The 17,471-nt window shown below is 44.5% G+C and overlaps 1 protein-coding gene across 1 annotated transcript in view; it reads right to left on the bottom strand.

The window, feature by feature from the left end:
- nfat5b (nuclear factor of activated T cells 5b) overlaps positions 1–15,799 on the bottom strand; it is a 57,710-nt gene extending 41,911 nt beyond the window's left edge. The window contains exon 1 of the mRNA XM_061221601.1: positions 15,479–15,799. Coding sequence (XP_061077585.1) covers positions 15,479–15,551 — 73 coding nt within the window. The 5' untranslated portion in view covers positions 15,552–15,799. The remainder of the gene's footprint in view (positions 1–15,478) is intronic.
- Positions 15,800–17,471: the final 1,672 nt, after the last annotated feature.

Raw genomic sequence — 17,471 nt, 5'->3', positions numbered from 1 at the left:
AATCACCGTGATTAGCCTTAGACCGTAATGGCACTTATGTATAGATATCGTTACTTGTATAGGTATTGTTGTTTTTATTGGCTGTTGTATTGTTGTATTCTAGCTGCCAACTGTGGTATGCTAGTTTGAAAGTTGATTGTACTCTTCAAGGGTTCTGAATTTCTGTATGTTTACACTAGGACTCGGAACTGTACTGTCCTCTCAGGTCCACTTTTGCACTTGTTCTTGTGTTTGATTTGCACTTTGTTGTACGTCGCTCTGGATAAGAGTGTCTGCTAAATGCCACGTAATCTAATGTAATGTAAGTTTCTCACCTGAACATACACAGAAATTCTTTCTGCCAACTTGCAGAGGATAAAACCTTTATCGTGTGCCTCTTCTGGTATTCCCGTTTTGGACCGATTGCAATCGCAGAGAAAATTATATTTCATATCCACTTAATTGCACAGGAAGGTCCCCTTTCTGCATGAAATATCAATGATGTGACCAAGATGCCATCCTAATTGAGGATAATTAATTCATCTGATATTTGACAGACAGAAGACAAATACATACTTCCACTATGCTTCACCACAAATATGACCCTGTGTCTGGGATTGATAAATGCAATCTCCTCAAAGACCTCCTCAAAGACCTCCTCAAAGATCTCCTCACTTTCCATTTCTCTCAGATATGTGCTTGTGGCCCGGAGTTCCAGTCTTGTTAGTATTATGCCACATTTCTCTTGGTTTTTCACACAAACAGATGCTGGAACAGGTTCTTGTGAATACTTTTTGGACCAGTTGTAAAGATGAGCAGATTCATCTTTGAAAGGATCTGGATGGCTCAACCCACTGAGGAGACTCGCTCTCAGTAATCTCAGCTGCAAAGCTCAGAGACCACACTAGCAGTGTTCCCATAGCCTCAGAACTGGCTGGCTCACACAAGCACGTACATGTAAAACAACACAATCGACAGTAGAAAGGCAATGGAGGAAGAATTAAATGTACAAGAACCCAATAAAAAAAATAAAAAAAACCTTTGCAAATTTGTCACTATTAAGAGCTTAATTGCGAGCTAAAATCACAAGAGCAGTCCAAGCAGTAATTCTCACACTTCAGGTCTAATATAATCCTGAGCCTAGATTAGACCCTTCAGTGGCATGTCCACAGTAAGAAAAGAAAGGCTTTTGTTCCACTAATGCTTTACCATGGCGACCAGTCGGAGCGGTGGTGAGCTAATCCACTGGGGATAGGATCAGAGGACAGAGGTGGACCATGGAGGGAAAAGAGCTTTGAGGACCTCTGGCACCAATGAAGAGATAAGGAAAGGTTGGCAAGTTGGTCAGCTCTCCCTGGTATAAGATCCAGCGATGACCATCTTGAAATTACCAGCTACCAGCAGTTTCAAGACGTAACTTGAGCTGGTCAAACCACGTTGAGTATGGAGTTGGGCTGAACTGGTCAACTGGCTACCAGCCGTTTCAAACCCTAGCTTGAGCTGTTTTTTTTCAGCTTTTATTTAAGCTCTAAACACCCTCCTCCGCTGGTCACTCAAACAAGGAAAAACAGGAACAACATGCAAAGCAGGACCAGAAATCAGTCAGCCACCATTTGGTTCCCCAAATGCAGATTCCATCAGGAACTAGCCTGCCAGTCAAACTGTAGAGGGCCTGAAAAGCACTGGACCACTTTGAAATGCGTTCACACCAACACACTAGCAAGGCCTTTAACACCAGCTGTTGGGCCGTTGAGCAAGGCCCTTAACCCTGCATTGCTCCGGTGGGGTACTTAGTCTAATCAACTGAAGGTCACTTTGGATGAAAGCATCAGCTAATTAGCAGAAGACACACTAGAGCACGGGGCACTGCATTAGGCTTCAAAGCTGATAAAACCGACACCATCAAAGGCAGTAAAAGTATGATGATGCAAAGAGAGACTGTGGTATTTATGTCAGGACTGACTCATTAGAGATTTAAACAGAGCCCTTATCGCACAGAACAAAGCCCAGGATGTCCATTATCATCTGCCGCTGAAGTACAGGGAAATATTGAGAAAGGAGGATAACCATCATGGGACCAGTCTTAGACCGACTGAATTCCCCAATACAGGAAATCGCTTCAAAGGGGAGGGGTTTACACAGACCATATACTAGGTCGAAATGTCAACGATTTTGTTACGTAGTATAAAAATATTTTGCCCGCCTCACTGCCCAACTCTACAGAGCCCCCCCCCCCCCCCCCCCCCATCTCTGGCTGGTTTAGCAGGGTGCTCTCCCATCTCCAAAAAATTATTTATTTATTTATTTTAAACAAAGGGTACTACTACAAATTAGGAATAGTTTCTCAAGAAAATCTGCCACTCTTACATCAACACTGTAAAAAGCGTATTGCTTATGCATGATAAAAACGGTAACGGCTTAAAGCTCAACAGCAAATGTTAACGACTTTTGTGTAGAGTGCTAATGAGAAATGTCGGCTGCTTTTAAGTTGAAACAAACTCACACATGGAGAGGAAATATTTCAAGAATATTTTGACCCGGGGCCAACGATTGTTTTTACTGCAGTTTGGTTAGCGTTAACGATTAACCCCCCTGAGACCACTTTAAGTTAAAGGAGTTAGCCGAAATTACATTTACAGATCTTTCCGACAGGGTTGGGCCATAAGAAAAGCAAGCTAAGTTCATACTACTTCACCAGACTGTTTCAGGCAGACAGGTACATGTAATACTGTCGGTTAGTACGTTCTAAGATCTTTGAAAACACTAAAAGTAATGTAATTGAAGTAATCAAGACATCGGTTAATATTTGGTGTGCTGCTTTTCATTTTTAAGCGGCGCACATCAATCAAGAGTTCATTTTAAAGGAATACACCAACATTTCGGGAAATATACCTATTTTCCAATTTACCCAGACTTGATGTTCGATTTCGTATTCATTTTTGTGCATTCACTGGCTCAGTTTGCAAGTTAGCATGACGTGTTAGCTTAGCATAAACACTCGAAGCCTGTAGGAGTCCGTAGCCTACCTCCTTCAAAGTGAAAAAAACCTAAGCGCTTATAGTTCCAACCATCAAACTTCTCAGAAACAAAATGGCTCTCGTTTGTAAAAATATTTTCCCTGGGGGGCGTGTATTTCAAATACACATGATACCACATGTAAATAAGACAGCTCCGGAGTTGTAGTAAGGTGTATTGCTTCACTTTGACTGAGGTAGGCTACTGACTCCCATAGGCTTCAAGTTTATGGTAGGCGAGTAGCAATGGGGACAACTTTCCACCCCCAACAAGAAAGAGTCACTAGATTTCTCCATGATCCACAGCATTAGTCTGACCTTGCATTGCCAATATGCACGCATGAAGCCAACAGCTTAACACAAGGCCTTTGACAATAGCACAGCAGTGTGGGTAACAAAGGGATCAGCACAGCAGTGTGGGTAACACAGGGATCAGCACAGCAGTGTGGGTAACACAGGGATCAGCACAGCTCTGTGGGTAACAGAAGGATCAGCACAGCTGTGTGGGTAACAGATCAGTAGCGTGGGTAACAGAGATCAGCAGTGTGGGTAACACAGGGATCAGCACAGCAGTGTGGGTAACAGAGATCAGCAGTGTGGGTAACAGAGATCAGCAGTGTGGGTAACAGAGATCAGCAGTGTGGGTAACAGAGATCAGCAGTGTGGGTAACACAGAGATCAGCAAAGCAGCACAGCTGCCAGGGCCTTCATCGTTAGCCACAGAGAATTTATATCACATGACGGGTTTCATTTCTGCATCAGGCAGCAGCGTGTTATCGCTGTTAACCAGGCTTGTGACGCACCGGTCTCAGGTCAGACTCCCAGGCAGGGCAGCGCGGCACACCGAGTCACTTCTGTAAAATCACCCAGTTGCAGAAGTGGACCGAATGCAAAGCTACGATCTTCGCAGGTCACTCAGGATAAAGGCGTCTGAAAAATAAAATCCATGGTTCGGTGGAGAGCCGTGGGAAGAACAGAGCAGCGTTTTTTAAAGCTGGGTTTGCCTTTACACACGGCGACACATGGCAAAGATGGAGAAATAAAGCGAGGTTATTCGGCTGTGGCCGCGCATCGGTCCGGACTCAGGCTGCACTACGGTGGCCCTTTAAGGCCATAAAGCACATCGCAGGCCCGCCAGGCAGAGAGAATCAACGGCGCCGCTCGGTCAGGCCGATTCGATCACACCGGCGGTGACGGACAGTCTCACCTCCGCGGACGACGTACGCCGGTCCCACGCACACAGCCCACGGAAAGGCCGGCTTAGAACCCGTTTCCACAGCAACGGCACGTCCAGGGAGCGGGGCAGCGCCCGTTAATCGGGCCTACGGTTGGAGAGGGGGCGCGTTTCACGGTGTGTGTCTGGGGCCTTTACTGTGGTAGCCTGCAGATCCTCCATATTAACATAGGGTAAGGCCTGGATCCATTTCTTTCACTCATTCTGTGACATTTGCCCAACCATTTATGAAATGAAACCACAATGTCTTTATCTGCCTCAGTTTGCTTCTTCTTTTTAAAAACTTCTGCTTGTTTCTTGTGTATTTTTACGTGAATGAAAGGGGGCATGTTTACTGAAAGTTAATATTTTATGGTTGGCCACTGCACTCCCTCTGGGAGACTTTAGCAGAAAACCTCTGTGTTTCCGTTTCCTTTTACGCGTATATCAGGTAAATGTCTGTACCTGAAGTTGTAGGCTTTAGGATACATCATGCAGACCTGACGTTTGCATCACAGTTTCAGCACGTGCGTGTTCATTAGCCAAGACTGTATCGAGCAACATCTGAGCGGAAACTCACATTAACCAAGACTGTATCTAGCAACAAACAGTGCTCTTTAAATAGAGATAATGAAGAACTATGCGGCACCATTAAAGGACACTGTCACAATGCATCATGATTACCAACCAAATAGGGCATGCCGTTACACGTTCAGAAGGTACCGTGGACTCGACACCACCACGGGCATGTGGCTATAATCAATAACGTCTCTAAAGAACGGTGCAAATGCAGTGAATAAAACGCCCAACGTTTACAGGGTGAATTAAGCATCCATTCCACTCCAGTCAAGCCATAACCTGACTCTCCTTTGCTTTGGCCGGGGAAAGCGGTCTAGGAAATTGCAGATAATCGTCGTCTACAGCTGCCACACAGCACCTAAACCTAGCTCTAGGTAGAGTCCTACACATGAAAGCCATCAAGGCCTTAATGAGAACAGTCAGAGGGAAAGTCCTTCCTCAGATGTGTAGCAGAAATCAATTGAATGGATGCAGAAACTGTACCAGACTGATTCAGATGGGGAAGGGTAAATGAAAGGGACTCGTTATTAAAGTATATTCCATACTGCTGCTTATACTCCGGCCTGCTGCATTCCCTTCTTCTGAACTGCTGTTATGAGATCAGCTTTAATGAAATCAGTGGCCTGAGGAAGTGTCACTGCCTTTAATACTTTATTAAGAGTGTTAAATCAGTCTAGTTACAGAGGGGAGAAGACCAGAGACTGATCGATGCGAGTTTGATGAAATTTTGGAGAATTTTATTGCTTTTGAAACGAAGGCGCAGATCACAGATCACACACACGACCGCCTGCACAATTTCTGAGACAGAGACGAAATCCAGGACTGGTGAAAGGCGGGCTTATAGCAATATCCTTTTCACATTTCACACCTTTTAACATCCTTCACTGCGTCATTTCAGTTGAGTAAAAGAAAAAAAGGAAAAGAAAAAAAAACGACTCGTCTCTAATCTGTAAATCAAAGACACTTTCATAATAAGACAAGGCGGTTTCACAAAAAAACAGCACCTACAACAGGAAACGACATAACATGCAGACAAAAGATTTCAGGCCATCAGTTTGAAATCAAGTTGTCACCCCAACTTCCAAAAAAAATAAAAAAAATAATCTTCATTCGAGCTTGTGAAAACAGTTTGGCCTAGAAACTGTCAGCAGCTATATGTCGACGAGCCTGATATGGAGTGAATCTCCGCACAACAAGAGGAAACGGGGCTACTCGCAAATGTGTTTCGTTTTTTTTTCGAGGTTCGCCAAGTGTCGCCGTGTGTAAACGCAAACCCCGCTTTAAAAACTGTCGAGCTGATCACGTGACTAGGCTCAGAAACCGAAGCCAGGGGGATTCAGCTGAGTGAAACTTGGCAAAGGAGCGAGTATTCACATGAGGAAAGTTATTTTCAGTGCAACTCCTCTCGGGACGCGGGCCGGATACTTGGAACCAGGGCGCCCTCCTCGCACCAGCATCCAGCCCACCCACGTGACCCCCGCCTGGGCCGGGGCTCCGAGCGCCCCGGTGTAGCAACGCAGCGCTACGGCCGGCGTGGGCCGCTCTCAGCTTCCAGCACGTGCTCCTGCGGGTTTCAATGACCAGAATACTGCCCCGTGCACGCCTGCCTATGCACAGCCAAGATGAGCATCGCCAGCTGGAGAGAACAGCCAGCCACAGCTTCAAGACCACCTCCAGAGATCAGTAAAAACTGATCAGACTGCCCCCTGCTAGCACGTGCTACAACACACACACAGCCCCCCCCCCCCGCTACAACACACACACACACACACACACACACACACACACACACAGCCCCCCTGCTACAACACACACACACACACACACACAGCCCCGCGGCTACAACACACACACACAGCCCCGCAGCTACAAAACACACACAGCCTCCCGACTACAAAACAAACAGCCTCAGGATGAGTACAAATGTAAAAAGGGTGGCACTAAACAACTCACGGAAAGAAACTGTAAATCCAAGCAACAGCTCAGTTAAAACTGCACAGCCGCAGCCAACACAGAATAATCCGCATTTTTTGCAGGTCACAGAAATCCTGAACAGCAGTTTACTAAGTGCAAGCCATTTCCAAAATTTGGCCCAATTCAAAGGTAAAAAAATGAGGACACAGCCAATCCTTCCTCCTGATGTGTGTGTGCTCACAGACAGAGGGGGGACAGCTGGAAACCACCGACCAGCCCGGGTCTCACGGATGAACACGGCGGCGTTTTTATGGCCGGTCTAAACCACGGCAGGGCCTTCGGAGGCAAGCGAGGATGCGCGGACATTCACGTGAATCCAGTGTTTTCAAGCAAGGCTTGTACACAGCCCCGTTTGTTTAACAAAGCAGAGTCAATATTAACGGAGCGCACATACAGATTTACACACAGCCGGGCCCCGGGTCCTACGCCAGGGTTAATGATAAACCACCCCGTGGGGCTGGGGCGGTCTGAGAAAAGCAGACACCTGGAATAGCCGGCGTTGGGAATGGCCTGACAGCCCCGCGGTCCCAACGCCACAGTGTCCCTGGGAATGTCCTGACAGCCCCGCGGTCCCAACCCCACAGTGTCCCTGGCACAATCCCACACCTGGGGCAGAGGCTCCGTCTGGGCTCTGAGAACCAGGGGCTGCTGAGCAGGTGCAGAGGGTCTGTGGCTCCAGCTATTGCCGTTATTCAACTGTAGCCAGGGCCCGGCGTGCCTCTGGCTCAAACGCTCCGTCGTCTCCAAACAACTGAACCAGCGTCAGCTTCATTACGCGGCAGCCGACCCGCCCGGGTTATTACCGAGAGACTCCCGACCCCCACGCTCCTAATGAGGCCAGGGAATGTTGATTAAAGGAAACGGGAATCTCTCCATAGCCCCGGAGTGAGCCCTCGCTAAAAATACACCTCTATAAGCATCATCTCCGGGGCAGACTTATGGCACCATGTCCATAAGTCCAGGCCCGTCTCTGCAGTAATGCTGGGCTCCGCGGGTCACGTGGCCCTGCAGTTCATTAGTGCACTAGGGCCCCAGGGGTTCTGCAGAGCCAGGGGCAGGCCAGCGCAAATTAACCAAGAGGATCCGTACACTGAGAAATTACAGTCAGCGAAAGCACAGACTGACATAAGCAAGTGTGCTTTTTCCGAAGGAAACCAGCTGTTTCGTTAACGCCGGTATCGTTTTCGCATGAAAAACGCTGACCGTCTCATTCGTGCTCTGAAGCAACTGTCGTTCTAACGGAGATTCCGTTGCATCTTCCTGTCTAACAGACTCACATTTTAATAAAAGATTATCTCAAAAGGGCAGAGGCTTCACTGGAGTGTTTTTGTCTAATGTGGTCTACACTGGTGCAGTCAAACACAAAATAACATTCTCGTTGAAATGTATAAGTATAAGCTGCACTTAAACAAGGACTCAGGTATATGCGTGCGGGTACTAGGCAATCTTCAAGGCTTAATCAGTGGTGAAGGAAACGCCATTTGTACAACGGTCCTCTCACATAGCCGACTTAAAGTGAAAACACCAAATGTAAATTATGGAGCAATGCACAGTAATGTGACGATAATTAATTTTAATTAGCACAACCTGTCTTACAACATAGCAACAGTAACCACAGCAGACAGGGCCTCATCGGGAGGTCAGTTTGACAGTTATCCAACAGTCACTCATCTCCAAAGCCAATGTTTGCCTGCGTCAATTACAGTACAGTGAAGAGGGTCCCACTGCCGTCGAGTGAAGGGGGAAACTGACTTGGGAGGGCAATCCCACTGCTTCTTTTTTACTTCATTTGAATCCCACAAAAACACAGAGCGGATTATTAGCATCCTGCCAGAATACCTAGCTCCCGTGGTTCCTTTTGTTGCCCAGACGTCCCAGTGCGTAATTGGAGGTTCTAATGAGCCCTGCATTGTTAGCTGTGGATTTTCAGTCTTCAAACACTGTCGCCTTTTACTCACTAGCCAGTGGAGCACAACACGCTCAGCTTTAACAATGCATTAAGACACTTCTGCCATTTTCTTAGCACTTCTTAATTGCGTGATATTACTTCATTTTCAGAACGTTTGTAATGATGCATAATCCCAGTCTTGTCTTTTTGATTGGTCAGATCATAGATCAAAATGGCGATCATAAATAATCGCTTTCTGTGCCAGGAAGTTGTGGATCAGGTTTACAAATAAAGATCTGTACTTCTGTGTATAGCCAAGCACAAACAAATAATGGGTGTGTTCTATAGTTAAAAAATTGTGATTAATGGTTAGGGATTTAAATGCACAGGTAGATTTCTAAAGAGTAGGAACTGGTCATTACAAGCGTGTACAAAAACAGTATCTTCAGGAATTGGGAAGTAACCCCGTTTAACCCAAGGGCACCAAAAACCACGGGTACTTTTAAAAGCGTCTCAGCATGGTACAAGTACAGGTCATTATTCCAAAAACGTGCGTGAAGGCCAATGTTTCCTTGATAAAATGTGCATGAGTCCCAACATCACTACACCCTCATTTCTGCAGACCAGGGATTCCCAAATCTGGCCCTCGAATCCAAACACCTTGGGTTTCTCTCCTCCCAGGTAATGAACTGAGTAATTAGTGCTCTGGAGTGGCAGTTAAAGGGAGGGTGGGAAGCCAGCAGTTCTCAGCCCACAAGGACCACAAGTAGATGAACAAGGTTGTAGACCTATTTTACCACAGAAAACAAGCCGACATCCGGTCCCCAGTCACGTGGATCACAGCAGTTCCACATTCACACTGCCTGATGAACGTTCCCTACATTCACTCTGCCTGATGAACGTTCCCTACATTCACACTGCCTGATGAACGTTCCCCACATTCACACTGCCTGATGAACGTTCCCTACATTCACACTGCCTGATGAACGTTCCCTACATTCACTCTGCCTGATGAACGTTCCCCACATTCACTCTGCCTGATGAACGTTCCCCACATTCACACTGCCTGATGAACGTTCCCCACATTCACACTGCCTGATGAACGTTCCCCACATTCACACTGCCTGATGAACGTTCCCTACATTCACACTGCCTGATGAACGTTCCCTACATTCACACTGCCTGATGAACGTTCCCTACATTCACACTGCCTGATGAACGTTCCCCACATTCACACTGCCTGATGAACGTTCCCTACATTCACACTGCCTGATGAACGTTCCCTACATTCACACTGCCTGATGAACGTTCCCCACATTCACACTGCCTGATGAACGTTCCCCACATTCACACTGCCTGATGAACGTTCCCTACATTCACACTGCCTGATGAACGTTCCCTACATTCACACTGCCTGATGAACGTTCCCTACATTCACACTGCCTGATGAACGTTCCCTACATTCACACTGCCTGATGAACGTTCCCTACATTCACACTGCCTGATGAACGTTCCCTACATTCACTCTGCCTGATGAACGTTCCCTACATTCACACTGCCTGATGAACGTTCCCTACATTCACACTGCCTGATGAACGTTCCCCACATTCACACTGCCTGATGAACGTTCCCTACATTCACTCTGCCTGATGAACGTTCCCCACATTCACACTGCCTGACAAACGTTCCCTACATTCACACTGCCTGACGAACGTTCCCTACATTCACACTGCCTGGAAAACGTTCCCAGTTCTGATGTTTTTCTCACATGTGGCACAGATCGGATATGTATTGTGGGCGTGTAAACAGGGAAAAAGCACATGGAATCGAATATTCTCAGATCCGTCTCGGGGCTCAATCATACGTGGAAATAAATCTTGTATCTGCCAATGCGTCATCTATACGCACGGATCCCTGTCATTACAATTTGCACGTCATTGAAAATGTGATGATCTTATAACTTTGTGCATTTTAATGACGTATAATGTTACTTTTACATGCACAACTACTCTCTGCACATAAAATTAAACATTTTTATAATGTTATGATGCTTTGGAAAGCAATAGCTTGAATTACTATCTTGGTCTCTTTTGCGTCCATTGCAAATAGCAATAAAGTGCTGGCGGGTTGTTTACTTTCGTTTCAGTAACCAAACCCTTGTGTACGCATGCGAGTTGTTTAAAGTGTTAAGCAAGTGTAAACACAGGTATTGGATATGGGTCACTTTTAAAAGTGGATTTAAACAGGCGGTCAAAAAAAAACAGACATAGAAAAAGAAAAAAAAAAATCTGAATTGGGCATCAATACCTGCAGTGTAAATGCAGCCATAGATCCATACACCTCCAATAGTTGGGAATGTTTGGAATACTGGGAATAACTTTGGAATACTGAGTGCCGGCATTCAGTATGGGGGGGGGGGGGGGTCTAGCATCCAGTTCACAGACACAAAAGGCTTCCTGGATATTCAGGCCTTTTTGTGAGCAGCATGCCAGTGACCACATTCCAGCGTGGTCCCATTCTCAGGAAAACATTCCCAAACAGCTCTGCCACACAGGGGGGGGGGGGGCAGATATGGTGAATACCCGGGGTAACTCCAGACAAGGAGAACAGACCAGAGTTAGTATCATTTTGTCCCGAAGGCCACAGCAAATTACTCACAAACGAAATCAAAAGAAGTCCCAGAATGACGGAGACGTCTCGCTTGCTTGGTTTCCGTGAGTGCAGGTTAGAGTTTCATAAGATCCCGTAAAAACAGGGATCCTGGGAGCTGGCCCTCAAATCTGAATCCAGCCCTGGTTCTCTTTTCTCCAAGGTAATTAACTCAACAATTAGTGCAACTGATTGGCCAGACTGTGTTCACACTGGACTCCCTGGTAAATCAGGGGTGAAAAACCAGCAGTTCTCAGCCCTCGAGGACCGTGACTTGCTCAGGGTCGAAAACCACTCCAATCTGCATGGGTCAGGCAACTACACTGATCCTGTAATAGTTCTTGCAATGTAGAACAATGTAGATCCCTCAAAAACGGTAAACTATAAACACATAATATGGTACATTACATGTACGATAATGATTAATGAATGTAAAATGTAGAATAAAAATAAATGACATTTTCAAATGCATCGAGCATAAAAGAAATAGAAAATAGAAACAAAACCCACTGTGTTCTGCAAGCCACTTAATGGCACAAGCAGAGGGTTTTAACTGGCCGAGTTATGACCTCTGCACTTTGAGCTGATTTACAAATAACAGTCATTCTTATATTATTATTATGCTGGCAGGGTAGGAAGTTTGGTTTTACATTCTAGGAGGCAAGTGTACACTTGTTCTTGAAACATACACTCATTATGACTGGTTGGAATCACCCTGGTTTAATTTTCTCAGCTCCCTCATATTTCCCTGAATGACTGTAAACAGATATGAAAGGTAACTTTTAAGGTCATTCATTACCCGAGTGAACGATGAAGCACAATACACAAGTACATTACATTACATGTGATTTGGCTTACGCTTTTATCCAAAGAGACGTACAGTTGATTCGACTTGCAGGGGACAATCCCCGCCTGGAGCAATGCAGGGTTAAGGGCCTTGATCAAGGGCCCAACGGCTGTGCGGATCTTATTGTGGCTACACCGGGGATAGAACCACCGACCTTGTGGGTCCCAGTCATGTACCTTAACCACTATGCTACAGGCCGCCCAACCGATGGCATAGGGCACACAGACATGCGCGCCAAAATCGCCAGGCCTTCCAAAACCACCGTCTGTCTGCCACCGAGTCTAAATACAAACAGCACTGACTGCAGACTTCTCCGTTTGCCAGAATAAACTTTCCAACTTTCCCTCCAGTAAGTAACCTTGTCAAGTAAACTCCGTGCTAGAGCGTCTGATTGGTTGAAATAAAGCAGGATGCTGAAATTATTTCTTCATTACAAATCATTTTAATTCAATAATACAAATCGTAAGGGTACACAAACATTTTTTTCTAAGCCAATTCTGACTTGCTGAGTCCAATACCATAACACAGATTTTTTCAGGATTGTTCTTCTGGAAAAAATTGCATTCCCTGCTCCAGAGTTCTTCCTAAAAACAGATCGGTCAACAGAATGCATGCATTATATTAAATAGAACATGGAGGCAAATATTAAATTCAGCTTTAAAGGAAAACATTTGGGGGTAAAACTGTATTCCACATTATTTTGCAAGCAGTTAAAATAAAGCAATTCAAAATATAAACAGTCAAAACAGAAGGGCCTTTCCCTACAACTTACTGTCAGAAAAAAAAACTAACAGACCTTCCATTTAAAATTCAGCTTACCTTGACCACAGGAAGCCTACAGTCATTACAACTAGCATTTACTCGAAGTCCAGAAAAGGCACATTTCAGTACACACAAGAAGTGTTGTTCATGCAACAGCGCCACTGAAGACCAGTCATCTGGAGAGATCACGCAGAGGGTGCTCCCCCCGACAAACCACTGGCATCCCCACCACAGCAGGAAGTCTGGCTGACTACGCTCGAGCCCTTAACATCTCAAAACAAGAGAAAACACGCGATTCGGAAAGTAATTACAATCCCATCACTGAAAAAAATCCACAGTGCTGCGAAACATCATCACAAGTGCAAGCCGCCCTTATACAAATGGAATCATTCACAGTGACAGACATTATCACATTTCAGTGCACTGCAACGGGGCGACACTTTTCTGTACAAACGACCCCCAGCGATTACTCAAGTAATATTCTCCGCTTATGTCCTAGAAATTCTCAAATTGCAGGACACGGTACACTCAAGTGCTTCACAGAACGTTCACTCGCATCATCAGAAACAGCGATGAGCAATGGCAGAGAGGTAGGTTTTATTCAAAGAAGACGTAAAATGTTTAGACCACCAACAACCCTGCGAGGCTTCAGATTTCATGTCAGTAACCACCCTTCCCGTAGATTCCACTCTCATTACACCAGTGCCGGAGGCCATTCCAACTGACAGGTCTGTACAAACTGGTGCTTTTAAAAAGAATCAACACATTAAACTAAATGAGAAACATATTCCACTGAGGGATTTCAGACCAAATAATAAGCCAAACACAAAGTCTGGACACCATAACCATAACCATAACCATAACATTACACAACAGTGACATTCAACTAAAGACCCAGCAGCTGTTACAAAATGGAAGAAGATGGGCTATGGTGCCACAGGTAATGTTGTCGTCACTTATGTAACTTCCAAATTTAAACGAAGCCATCTCGGCCTAAATATACAGTCTGGCCCTCAACTTAACTCCATAAGTCCTTCATGTTTAAAATAAAGACACAGCTTTAGCTGGCATTACAATGATGAGTAAACAAACCAACTGAAGCATGCTGGCCTGTTGTACCTCACACTCTGTGACGGAGGTGAGCTCCTATCAATTATCTTACAGGTGGCTTCAAAATGAGTGCCAACTTATTCTCGGAAGTTACAGATTTTGACATTAGTATCCATTGGTTTAGCCAGCATTAGGTTATGTCGATGTAACATAAAGGCCAAATTACATAACGCTACAAATACCATTTGCAAATTAACTAGCTCTACATTTTTGTGAATGTTTCAAGTACTGTTAGCTCCACGAACACAAAACAAATGCCAAGCACTGTACAGCCCATAGTATATAATGCATCCGATTTAGACATTGAAATGACAGACAGCTGTCAAAGCTACGTTAAGTCAACGCTAGCTCTACCATACTAGCTAGCTAATTAGTTGCCAGGCCCTGAAAGCTTGCCAACCTAGCACACAGCATCGTGCAACCCCTGTGCAGTAGTCAGCATGAACTAAGAATTCGTAAGAATAGTTATTATCGATACAGCTAGATAGCTGACTTACATTGAAGCTAGTTACATTGTTTGGGTGCAAGAGTATGAATTATACCCTTTACCCAAAACAAAACAAATACTTTTTCGCAGTGAAACACTGTCATTATCACCAGACTTCGATCGCTAAGTTAGATAAACGAACGCTCTTTCGCTTACTACCTAGATAGCTAGCGAAATATATACACAGAGCTAGTCTAGCTAAATGCATACCGTTGATTTCATCACTACAAAGACGACAATTGTACTCTTTTAGCTACATTTACTCTCTGTGGCCTAGCATTTACTTTTCTTACGTCGAAAAAACAGATTATGGCTCTGAAACAGTCCCCCAAAGTATTAGCTACGTTAGCTAGCCAGCTCCGCCTCCTTCGGAGAGATGAGTGCCCTCGCAAGCCACCAGTGTTACCTGCCAAGCCATCGTTAGACTTACCAGTCTCTGATTTCAGCAAGTTACTCAACGTTATATGGACACGAAGTAACGTTTGCTAACTGCTACATATCAAAATCATTTGTCAAGTATGTTAATTGGTTACATTCTCTGGAACATGTTAAAATGAGCGAATGACTGTTGGCTACATCGTTTATTGGTGTTGTCTAGCTATTTAACGTGGCTAGCAATGTTAACGATATAGTAAAGGTTAGCCAGAGTCCGTAAAGTGAAATTAATTGACACCAGTCAGGGTGATGTGCGTCTACCCAAGAAAACATACCGTTTGCTTCTGGGTATGGATCAAATTATCCATATAACGTAGCTAACCTACGCGCACCGTTAGCTACGAAAACACACAACACGTCTACTACAACTAACTTGCTAGCCAATTTAGCCAGGGTTAGCTAGCCTAGCTAGCAACCACACACGTTCAGAGTGGAACCATAGAGCTAACGTTATAGAAAGGGCCCACACAAGACGAACAGATAATCAGCCCACAGCCACACACAACGATACACACCACTTAAGCAAGAATTTTCGTTTTACCTTTAGAATATAGCGATTTTGGGGAATTAAGGTCGAGATCAGCGCTGAGCAGGGATATGAAATCAGAGGGCATCGCAATGCCTCTGGAGGAGGGGAAATCGGACACCCTCTTGATAAGAAATGTAACAGACTAGCGATCGCTGTAATGTTAAAAATCAGCACAAAATAAAAGTTAAGGAAATAAAAATAGAAAAATAAGAAAAACGCAAATGTACCTTTACTCAACAGTATAGTGAAATATGAGTGACTAGCTAACACGTTTCCTTCGGTCTCCCTTTCACTTAAACTGACAACGCTTCCACACTTCAGTCAGTAGCTACGTTCCTCTATTTTCTAGGCGGCTCCTCCCACTCACGCAGGCGCGTCAATGGTGATGAAAAGTGGGCAGAAGCCCGTCACATGACACAATCTTTCATCGTGAGGACAAGGACGGCAGAATCCAGTGATGGACACGTTCAGTTTGTGATTTATCGTCTTGTTCGTTTATTATTTATTTTGGTCGGCATTGTAGTTCTTGATGTATTGCAATGCACGATTCACGAAACTGAGCGTCACCAAAAGTAAAGCGAGCCAGCCGAAGTTCCAGTTTAACATTTTGAGAAAATGTGTTTAGTTTAGTTCTACCGCAAATGATCAAATGATTTCCCTGTGTTTACTTATTCACTGTCGAGATGATCCACACTGATAATCTACAGCCTGTAGGTTAACACTGTTGATTATTTAGACAGACCTCAACAGGGATTCCTCTACTGAACTTTGCCTGTGTTTGCAATATAAACACTTTTACGATGATGCCGGCATTGTAGTTTATTATTGTAAGTTTGACTTTGAAAATATGAAAAGAAGCATTGTCACAGGTTCCTACAACACCTCGAGGTTAATTACACAGTGAGTAGGCTACAAGTGAAACATTGGATGTTTGCGGTGCTGGCATTTCACTCGCCAGTGTATTTGGTCCTCACATTCCTGACCCCTCCCACCTCATTGAAGAATGTGATACATTCACGACAGCAAGCACAGTTCAAACGAGCTTTGTTTGCACATTATCACAAACAAATGATCTTGCAATTAAGCTATGAATAGAATGTACTTAATTTATCTGAGCATGGGTCATGGAGTACTGTATGAGATAAGGAGAACTCCAGGATTGTTTTGGAAATTGAGGTGATCGGTTATACTCATGATACCTCAGACACTTTAGAAAGGTTATGTATTTGTGGAACACATAAGTGATATTTTCCATTTATTACTTGTTATGAAGTTGATATAAGGGAGATTAAATGGTCATGCCAAGATTGGGTTTTAGTGTCCAGTTGCACATTGCAGCTGTTTGGAATGATTGTGCACACAAATCAAAACAGGATTCGGCATTACGGTACAGTTACTTAGCTGACGTTTTTTAGCTGACACGATTTACAGTTGATTCATCTAAGCAGGGGCCAATTCCCCCTGGAGCAATGTGGGGTTAAGGGCCTTGCTCATGGGCCCAACAGCTGCACTGATCTTATTTTGGCTACACTGGACCTTGAAGCACCAACCTTCCAGGTCCCAGTCAAGTACCTGTCAAGCCACTGTACTATAGGCTGCCCCGGGTTCCTCAAACATTGCCTAGGATGCAGAGAATATATCTGTATATAATCTATAGCTCTGCAAATGTGTTTTGCGATGCAAATAACAGTATTGTGTTTACATTCAATCAAGCGGTATTTATTTATTCATAAAGTCAAATAATAATGTAATTAATCTCTAACTAATTTCCATTTAGCTTCATTATGCATAACATTGGTATGTAGTTTTACTTTAAGGTTCGCCTAATTTTCATTTATTTATTAAATAATTTATTGAGTTTTAATCCTCAATAAATTATTAATGTGTATTTGCAGTTGCTTGTGTGTGATGCAGGCTTGTAATGTCTGCATATCTAGCGCCTTTATCCAAAGCACTGTACAATTGATGCTTGTCATTCACCCATTCACCCATTCACACACACACA

This window comes from Conger conger, chromosome 15 (genome assembly GCF_963514075.1).
Source record: "Conger conger chromosome 15, fConCon1.1, whole genome shotgun sequence".
NCBI lineage: Eukaryota > Metazoa > Chordata > Actinopteri > Anguilliformes > Congridae > Conger > Conger conger.
Note: the sequence above shows the minus strand (reverse complement) of the source record. Positions and strands in the feature narration are given on the sequence as shown.